At 45.9% G+C, this 10132-nt stretch overlaps 1 protein-coding gene across 3 annotated transcripts in view; it reads left to right on the forward strand.

The window, feature by feature from the left end:
* Positions 1 to 5072: 5072 nt before the first annotated feature.
* Positions 5073 to 10132, forward strand: part of Thnsl2 (threonine synthase like 2) — an 18715-nt gene continuing 13655 nt past the window's right edge. The window contains exons 1-2 of one of the 3 annotated variants that reach the window (XM_028762350.1): positions 5073 to 5087; positions 9280 to 9514. In XM_028762350.1, the coding sequence (XP_028618183.1) occupies positions 9292 to 9514 (223 nt within the window). In that variant the 5' untranslated portion in view covers positions 5073 to 5087; positions 9280 to 9291. Of the gene's footprint in view, positions 5088 to 6405; positions 6515 to 9279; positions 9515 to 10132 lie in introns of those variants that run through there. The other 2 variants (XM_028762352.1, XM_028762351.1) reach the window with 2 other exon arrangements.

Below are 10132 nucleotides of genomic sequence, written 5' to 3' on the forward strand. Positions count from 1 at the left end.
CACACACACACACACACACACACACACACACACACACACACACACACCCCAAACCCCAAACTGGAGCTGGCCAAAGAACACAAGTCCACATACCTTTGACCCTATACTGCCATCTAGTGGCGGTTAATGCAACCACTTCCATCCATGTCGGCACAGAACAATGTGTATTGCAGGTTGTAGGTCGGTACCACACGGGAGAGAAGAGTGCAACTCTAGGCAGCCCCAGTGGGAGACCAGTGTAATTATTTGTCCCACTTGTCATTTTCTCATTTTCCCTGTCCTTCTATCCTGTTTGTCAGTTTCCAATGAACTGAAGTGTAGTAGTTAGGGATTAGAGGGGGGACGGCTCATTGGGTAAAGCCTGATGATCTGAGTTTGATCCCTGGAGGAGACTTTCATCAACACTTCTAAGTGTTGTGCTCTGAGTTGTACATGTGTGCATACTTGTACACAAACACACAAATAAATGTAATTTAAAAACTAAAAACAAAACAACAACAACAAACAATTGTTCATGTCTCTAGTGTCACATGACGTAGGGTGACAAAGTAAGGACTTTTCGGGTGTGCTAAGGCAGAGGAATGTCTATTGTCTCCTATGAAAGACAGGTGACAGTCTGGGTACATTACTTCAAAGACAGAGTAATTGCCTCGTGTGCATGAGGCTCTGGGTCCAATCCACAGCACTGCATAACCCAGGTGTCACGGTAACCACTTTAAAGCCCAGAACCGAGGAGGTGAAAGTGGGAGAATCAGAGTCAAGGTCTGTGTGATGGGTGAAAGCCAGCCTCAGCGAGAAGCATCTTGTCGCAAATAGAAACGGTGTGGCTTATTCTGAAGAGGAGGAAAGTGAAGGGCTTCTCCGTCATCACAGCAGGCAAGGAGTGTTTCAAAGTGAGGCTGGAGAAAGTGCTTGAGGCCACGTGGGCTCTGAAATGCACTCTTAGGGCTATGAATATGATTGTTGAGCCTTTGGCCACTGAGTGCTGGTATCAGTCCTATCGAGGGCCTAAGGGAACTCGGGGAGGACAGGATGAAGAGGTAGTGAGATGGATGTGGGTGGAAATGGAGTTGTGGAAAGTGAACCATGCATCTTGTGGGCGAAACGAGGGCCGCCTAATGGACTGGTGAGTTGAACGTGGAGCTTAGGGTAAATTCAAGAATGCTTACACAGGGGCTTGAGCAAATGTTCACGGGCAGCGCCATTCCTGGGAGGATGGTGCAGGCCATGTTGCTTGAAGGGCTGGAGAGATGGTTCAGTGGTTAAGAGCACTGACTGCTCTGCCAGAGGTCCTGAGTTCAATTCCCAACAACCACATGGTGGCTCACAACCATCAGTAATGTGATTCGATGCACTCTTCTAGTGTGTGTCTGAAGATAGCTGCAGTGTGTACTCATATAAATAAAAAATAAGTAAGTCTTTAAACATTAAAAAAACAAGCTTGTGAAGCAGGCCATGTTGCATTAGACTGGCATCGCCATTCACAGTCCACACTTAGGATTGTTTGTCTCTCTCATACTTGTCTCGTTTTTCTTTCTTCTCTCATTTTCTTTCATCTTGTCTGTCAGTTTCCAAAGAACAGAAATGTAGTGGTTAGGAAGGAGTCAGAAACATAGCTGTGAGGGTAAACCCTTGCCTGATGTTGGAACTCTGCTCACGTCAGAGAAGAAAAGAATGGACCCCTGAATGTTGTCTTCTGACTCATACAAGTGTGCTGTGCACACACACACACACACGTGTGAATGTGTTAAAGATTAAAACAACAACAACAACAAAACAATAACAGAAACAAAAAAGGAAAGTGGTAGGATTTTGTTTGACATTCAGGAAGACAGAACAGGTAGACAAGGGCAGGTCTTGCTCAAAAAAGCCACCAATACCTCAGGCATCTTATACCTTCTCTTTCTCTATCGCTTTATGGCTTTCTCTCTCATGGTGGTTACTCTACCTTCAGGTATGGGGGGGGCATCTGCAATAAGATTTCGTGCTTGTGTGTGAGAGAGCGTGTTCAATAGTATCCATGTTGATACCAAGACTGATGAGTTGGGTGTCAGTCTCTGCCTCTACCTTATCTGAGACAGAGTCCTGTCAATGATGGTTAAGTACCCAGAGCTCCCAGAGATTCTCCTGTCTCCACGTCTCACCTTGTTAAGGAGCTTTGAGATTCACACATTTGCACTACTACATCTAGCTTTTTCATAGGTTCTAAGGATTGGAACTCAGGTCCTCTTTTAGTACAGTACCTCATGTTATGGTGACCCTCAATCATAAAACTATTTCGTTGTTACTTCATAACTGTAATTTTGCTACTGTTATAAATTGTAGTCAAAATATTAATATGTAACTCCTATAGGAGGTGGAGAACTGAGATCCTATGTAATCTGTAAGTCAGAATTGAAGTTGAAGACAGATTTTGAGGACATTAACATAACAGGGCCCCAGACCTTAGCACAACTGACTCCGAATGAATGGAAGCACCATTCAGGCTGTAAAACTCATCACAGAGACAGCATTACCTGCCAAAACTCAAACAAAGACCTAATCAATCAAGGTCCATATAGTTCTGGAAAAGTCTCAAAACCTTGCTATTTAGCTTCTGTAGTTCCGCTCTGGCTGACTGTTCTCACTAATGCAAATATGTGATCCCAGAACCTGTTTTCAGTGCTTAAAAGCTCATCCTGAGAAAGGCTCAGTGCTACCCTGGGATCCCAAACAGCCAGTGTACTCATTGCCCAGCTAATAAAGACTTTCTACTGGCTTAAACCCATTTCTGAGTATCTTCTCTGGTACATATCTCACAACAGCTAACATTAAATAACTGTCCAGTTTAATTAACCCAGCATCTTCTTGGATTGCCAGCTCTCTGAAGAAATGGTACTTTTAAGATTCATCTGGAAGTAATAGGTAACAATAAATCCTGGGATTCTGATCACAGTACCAACATCCTTCCTGGGACTTAGTCTATCACTTGGGGCCCTGGGCAGCATTTTTCTTATTTGAGAAATATATATACGCACACACACACACACACACACACACACACATATATGTATATATATATATATGTATATATATATAATGTATATATATATAGTGTATATATAATCACAATTTTAATTATAATTTATTTAGCATAAGCTTCATTTCTTTAGCACATACAACCCCACAGTCCTTTATAAATTTACAAATGAGTGCAACCGTTATCACTATTTACTTCCAGAACATTCCCCCAAAAGAAACAATGGTGGTAAAGGGCAGGAGGACTAGAAATTCAGAGTCATCTCCTCTAAGAACATAGTGAGCTGATAACCAGCAAGGGTGAGACCTGAGGCTGGTGGAGTCTGCCCTGGGGCTGCTTTGGAGCCTGCGATGCCCTCCCAGGATTTGTCAGTTCTAGCCTTGCTCTATCACAGGAAAGTTGTGGTCCTCTTGAGAATCACAGAAACATGGGCTTGGAATGTGATTGGTAGGTAGATCACTTTTCTCTCCCTTGGTGATGCAGATATTGGCCAGATTAGATCACACTGATAGCAGATTTGGGCAGGTTTATTAGAAGGCAGCTCTCAGGTAGGTTCACTGATCTCACAGGTGGAGGTCAGTGAAGTCATCTATCCAGGCTAAAGCAAGAGGGCTTTCTGGGTCCTGGGTCTGGGTGATAACCTGTAACTAGGAGCTGGGATTGTGCTTATACACAGTCTAAAACTGAGCCCTTGGGCAGACACTCTCGAGTGAGTTGCTGGAAATGCAGAGATGATTCTGATGTTTTTTTTCTCTCTGGGAGGGTTTGGGGGAAGGATGGCAGACGGGGTTTCCTAGCTTGTGTAGGAGATAAACAGAGGTTCCAGTCGTTACCTCATGATGTTCTAAAATTACAGATTCAAGTGTATGAGCAGGAGATGATTGCTGACGCCTATGTTGAAAAGTTTGGGCTGTGGTTCTTCAGTGGGCTCCAGCCACCATTGTGCAGGGTGTAGGGGGCTGGCGGGGGCCTGGAATTAGCCTTGACCTTTGAGACCACAGACATCACCAAGGAGTTCTGCTGGGGTATGACACAATCAAGACCACCGTGGCTGATTATAAACTGAGACAAGAGTCCAAACAATGACAGAGAAGCAGGGAGCCCTGGTCTGCACCTTCCTCCCCACCTTGGGTTCACGTAGATGTCTAGCCTCCTCGCACTGACACCTGAAAGAGTGTCTGGGTTCCACACAGCTTTACCATCCACGTTGGGAATGCAAGCAAAATACACCGCTTAATTACGCTTATTCTGAATCCTGTGGTTTCTTGCCACTCTCTTTTGTCGCCTTGATGTAATTAAGGGTTTTGTTGTTTTGTTTGTTTGCTTGCTTGTTTTATTTTTATTTTTTATGCGTGTGGCCTCAGAACCAAAATCAATTTCGACACCTGTGAGGTGCTATATCGAATTTTACCTGGTCTGTTTGGGGCATGATTGGTCTGTGTATTTTTATTTTTTATAATTTTTCGTGTGTGAGTGTTTGCCTGCATGATTGCTTGTATACCATTTGCATACCTGGTTCTGACAGAGGTCAAAAGAGGGAGTCAGATCCCCTTCATCTAAAATTACAGATGGTTGTGAGCTGCCACGAGGGTGCTGGGAACTAAACTCCAGAAGAGCAGCCAATGCTTTGAACTGCTCCAGTCTCCAGCCCTAGTCTGACTAGTTGATTTTACTGTAATTTTTTTTAAATGAAAGACTGTTAAGAAAAATGGAAAAAACTCATTTGTGGCTCCAATATAGAGTATGAACACCACAGTTTACTGTGCAGCCTGCTCTCAAAGTCCAGCCTTCTTCCTGGACCTCCTGTCTTGAATGCCCCAGGCCGTAACTCCTAATGATTAACTCAGTGGTCTCCAGCCATTAGCTCCTCTCCTTGGTGAGGAGTCAAAGTACAGTTCACAGAAGAACTTTGGGCTGCCCTCTGGGCCCCAGGATGGTGCTGTCCTATAGTCCCCACGGAGCCAAGCGCAGAGCAAATGGAAGAGGCCTGTGGATGGAGGCTGTCCTTGGATGCTCAGAAAGATTTCTTTGGGAACACTGTAACACTGCTGACTTTTGTGGCGTTTTTGTGAGTCCCAGTTTTCCTGGCTTCTGAATGCACCTCATGGAAAGCACAGAAACCTGAGGTCTCTGACTGACCTATACCCCTCAGTGCCTCTGACCTCTGTCAACTTTATGGCAAGCCCCTTTTTGTGGTCAGAGGACCTATCCCATACCCTGAGCAGGGACAGGCTCTCAGTGCCTCCTACTCAGGAGACTCAGAGCTGGCTAGTCAGTGGCAGCTTCAAGGACCGTTGCCTAGTGGATGGTGGATGTAGGAGAGGATTAAAACAGTAGGCAACTTGAATAAGCAGAGGCCTCCACAGGGGGAAGGAGACAGGCAAAGACCAGGCCAGGGCCAGGGAAAAGAGTAAATCTTAGACTGTACCTGTCTGGCCCACTTTCAAACCCATGCTTATCCAGGAGTGTGAATGTAAATCCAGGGACATTGGGGCATGTTTGGAGAAAAATTTCCCCAAGTTCTTGCTTTTTTCCTCCCTGAAAAATAAATTAGGGCCTGGGAATGCAGCTCAGCTGGTAAGGTGCTTGCCGAGCACACACAAAGTTCTGGTTCAATTACCAGCATAAGCCGTTGGTGACCCAAGTCTGTGATCTCAGCACTCAGGAGATAGAGACGGAAGATCAGGACTTGAAGAGCATCCTTTACTACATAATCAGGTTCCATGAAGAAGGGGTGGAGGAGGCAGAGAAAAGGAAGGGGAGGGGGAACCTGAGTCAGATTTTGCCCTAGACTAGACTTATGCTTCATAAATAGTATTATTCTTTTAAGTTTTTTTTTTAAGCTAAATGATGCACCCATCATCTGGTGGATTTTAGCACAGGCTCTTGAATTTATGTGGACCAGAATCTTGAAAGCCAAAGAATGGAAGGGTGGAAAGCTGAGTCCTTCTTCCCACATTGTCCTCTGATTTCTTATCTAAAAACAAAACAAAGCTTTTAATCCCAGCACTTGGCGGCGGAGTTGGGTATGGGATGTGCAAACACAGGCAAATCTCTGTGAGTTCAAGGCCAAACTGGTCTACATAGAATCTTCTGAATGGCCAGAGCTAACAGAGACAGATCTCTCAATAAGCAAACAAACAAAAACAGAACAAAATGTCACCAGTTTTTATTCTATTAAGTCTTAGCAAAGATGAGTCTAAAAGAGAATCCAGGGCCTGAAAGGCACTCAGTGAGTACAAAGGCTAGTGTTCCTGTGTTCCTCGTGTCCCTCGTGCGTGTCGTCATGCTCCCCCACCCACAACTCCCCACTCCTATCTTTCAAGCTCTGTCGTCTACCCCTCCTTCAAGTCCCTCCTCCACACCCCCTCTCCGCCCTCTGTAGGAGCTCCTCCCCAGCTTTGGCGTTAAACTCAGAACCTCCGGCTCTAGGAAGTCAGATCTGTGCACGTCGCCCACTGGACTCCGGTCGCCAGGCAGCTCCGCGCCCCTACGGTAACCTCACGCAGGTCCCCGCTAGGTGCCCCCCACCCCGCGCTCTACGCGGTGACGTGTCTGACTCCTGGCTGCTGTCCTGGTCCCGTAGCTCCGCTTGGCTTCCGGGCCACCGTTTTAAAGCCAGCTGGGGCCTTGGGATGGCAGCAGTCCCAGCAGCCCGCACGGGTGCAGGATTTCCCATGTTTTCTACCGGCAGTCAGGGTTTGGCTGTATAGGAAAAACCCCGAAACTCAGCACAGTGCGCTGTGTTCAGAGGGTGGGGCTGCGAGCTCGCCAGCGGGTGAACACCTCCCTCCCAGGTCTTGCCTTAAACTCCAATCAGAGTAGTGATCTGCAACTAGAGGCGAGCCTCATGCCTCCCCACCCCCGCCCACCGCCACGCTGAATCCCACCCGAAAGGCGGATATTACTGTTATTATTATTTATCATGGTTATTCCCCTGTCTCCGCTCTGGAATAAAATCCAGAGAAGTTCCAAAAAGTAATTATAACAATAATGTACAGCGGAGATCTGAGTCCAGAGCCCTCACGTAGCAGTCTTTAAAAAACAAAAGAACCATTAGCTGTGCTTCTTGTAGCTTTCTTCTGTTAGGTCGGGAACGCTGACCCTCGAAGTGATCTTTCAGAACCGAGACAGCTCTTTATCCTGTGAGAAGCTTGGGCCTGTTTGCTAACCACGTCATCTTCTTATTCTGGCACATGCTGACTTCAAGCCGGGTTCTTGCCTCTGTTCCTTGTTCATGTCTTTCTTGGGTTGTAGAATCCCACCTCTGTGCCCGGATATCATGTGGTCCATTCCACCGAGGACAGGCTTTTGAAAAAATGTTCTTTTGAGCTCTTCCTTATCGCTCTACCTGCTTCTGCCCTGCCCCGGCACCTGCAGCAGTTTGATTAATAGAAGTCGCTGGCAGGATTTCCTTTAGTCAGGTCCAGAAACGTTATGCAGCAAGGATTTCAGAGCAGTTTGCATAGACGCGAACATGGCCCACAGCATTCCAGAATTCCCTGTGGTTACTGAAGGCATTGCTAAGCCTTTGACTTCCTGACCCTGCTTCTGCCTTCTGAGGCACTGGTGCCTATGTTCCTTATCACTGCATTGGGCTTTTGAGGTTGCCTTGATTTTGTCCTTTGTCATGGGCTCCTGTGTGGGCTGACTGAATATCCCAGATTCCTAACGTGATTTCTGTTTATACCCATTGACCCAGCATTACGTCATCCACCCCAGGTCTATTTAATAATATTCTTGGTTTCAGACATGTCTAATTCATGTGACTGAGGAGGCCCAAAACAAAGTTGTAAATTTAAAACTATGTGATTTCATTTATTCTCTTACTCTTGTAACTTGATGGCACCGTTCTGAGGCCTGAACTTTGTAGATGGCAAAGTCATGTTGCAATGTCAAAAGGTCGGACCTACCTGGTTGGTTATTTAGCACAACCTTGCCTCTAAACGGAACTTACGTGCCTTTGTAGTCAGCAGAGTGGTGTGTGGCATCTCATGTAGAACTCCCTGTGGACCCACAAGTGTCAGAGATCTGGAGGAAGAAACGGCAGCTTCAGGGATGGAGGCGGAGCTCAGTCTCCATCTCCAGGGTCAGGGAGAGGCCAAGGAAGGAGAGGGAAGCTAGGATTCTTCTAGTATTCGGGTTTCCCCTTCTTATGGGCAGGGTACAGAAATGCCTAAGTGGCATTGGGAGTTATGGTAGTCAAGCTGACAGGTTTAACAATGGAAACCATAAACTCTGCTGTAATCTCTGTTTCATTCAAATGATCAGAGAGCCCTGAATCCACGCCAGGTAGCCAGAGCCAATTAGCCACGGCTAGAGAGTTTCAAAGACAGTATGTAAGCTCTACTGCTAGCCTTCTAAGCTAGGCTGCAAGATAGAGTAATGGTTATTGGTGAGTCCAACCATCATATGTATAGGACTAAGGGGTTTCCTGGGGCATGATTCTTGCAGTATAAAAAAAATAATTCATACACGCATATAATGTATTTTGATCCCTATTCCTTCCCCTCTGGGCCTCCCAACTTCATGTGGTCTCTTGCTTAAAAACAAACAAACCAAAAACCCCACGGAGATCGTTTAGTACATGGGTGTGGGGCCCTCCACTGGAGCATGTGTAGCCCCCGAGAGCCTGTATCCCTGAAGAAAGCTGACTCCCAGTTACCCATTCATCCAGGTCTTCATTTCCTGGCTATTGTGAGTAGAACAGCTATGATCATGGATGAGCAAGTATCTTTGTAGTAGGATATAGAGTCCCTTGGGAATGTGGCCAGGAGTGGAATATTTAGATCATATCATAGATTCATGTCTAGCTTTTTGAGAACTCTCCACACCGATTTCTATAGTGGCTAAACCACTTTGCATTCCCACCAATGGTGAATATAATGTTCCCTTTCCCCCTACATCCACACTAGCATTTGCCAATCAGGTGTTCTGGTCTTTTCTTTACCAAGAAGCCTGTCAAAATGGCAGCTACCTGCTATTTATAGATCTTTCTCCATTCCAAAGTTTTCTTTGTTACTGGTAAGGGCTGCGTTTCTCTTTCCCCAGCATACTCCAATACCCATACCTCAAGGTAGTGCACTCAGTGGAATTGTCTGTTTTGACCAGAAGGATTATGATTTACACAAGACTTAGCAATGCTGAGTTGAAACTCAGGTTAGGTCTGCTATCACCATGTCTGAGATACGGTCAGAGGACCCTGTATACTTAGCTTCTTCCTGTTGGGTGCTAGGAGCTTGAAGACTCTCTCTTTGCAGGCCTCCAGGACCATGTGGTACACTAGCACCCGGGGAATGGCCCCACGGGTCAACTTTAAGGGGGCCCTCTTCTCTGGTTATGCACCAGATGGGGGCCTCTATATGCCAGAGGAGCTCCCAAAGCTGGACAAAGAGACCCTGCGTCACTGGAGCACGCTGTCCTATAGGAGCCTGGTGAAGGAGCTCTGTGCCCTCTTCATTGGCCCGGAGCTTATTCCAAGACATGACTTAAATGGTGAGGACCCCTCCCTCAACCCCAACTCAGCACCACACACTCTCTCCCTGAGTTGTAAATTCATTACCCAACCCCTAGAAAATCCCTAGTTGCCTTTCTTAAATCTTGTAAGATATATCCTGATTCTAGAATTTCAGAAGTAAAATCTGTAGTTCCTCTGTTCTTCCTCCGGTGAGATGAAGGATAAAATGACCTACTGAAATTTGATAATTTTTTTTTTAAATCAAGACTAAGAATTTTTCAGTCATCCCCAAAGCTTGAGTGTTGCTGAATGTCTCCCTCAGTCAGCAACACACTTAGATTATTACCTTGTTTTGTTGAGTGTCCTGGGACAGGTTGGCTCAAGCTATCATTCACAATGAATTTCCCTGGAGGATCTCAAATTAAAAGCAGATTCTGGTTCAATAGGTTTGGGTGTGTCTTAGTCACTTTTCTATGCTGTAATAAGGCTCCATGATCAAGGCAACTTATGGGGAAAAAGTTTACTTGGGGCTTACAGGTTTGGAGGGTTAGAGTCCATGACATCACAGTAGGGAGCATGGCTGCAGGCTATGAAGCAGTCGCTGAGGGCTTACATCTTGATCTACGAGAGAGAGAGAGAGAGAGAGAGAGAGAGAG

Source organism: Grammomys surdaster, unplaced genomic scaffold, assembly GCF_004785775.1.
Source record: "Grammomys surdaster isolate TR1022 unplaced genomic scaffold, NIH_TR_1.0 133, whole genome shotgun sequence".
NCBI classification, from domain to species: domain Eukaryota; kingdom Metazoa; phylum Chordata; class Mammalia; order Rodentia; family Muridae; genus Grammomys; species Grammomys surdaster.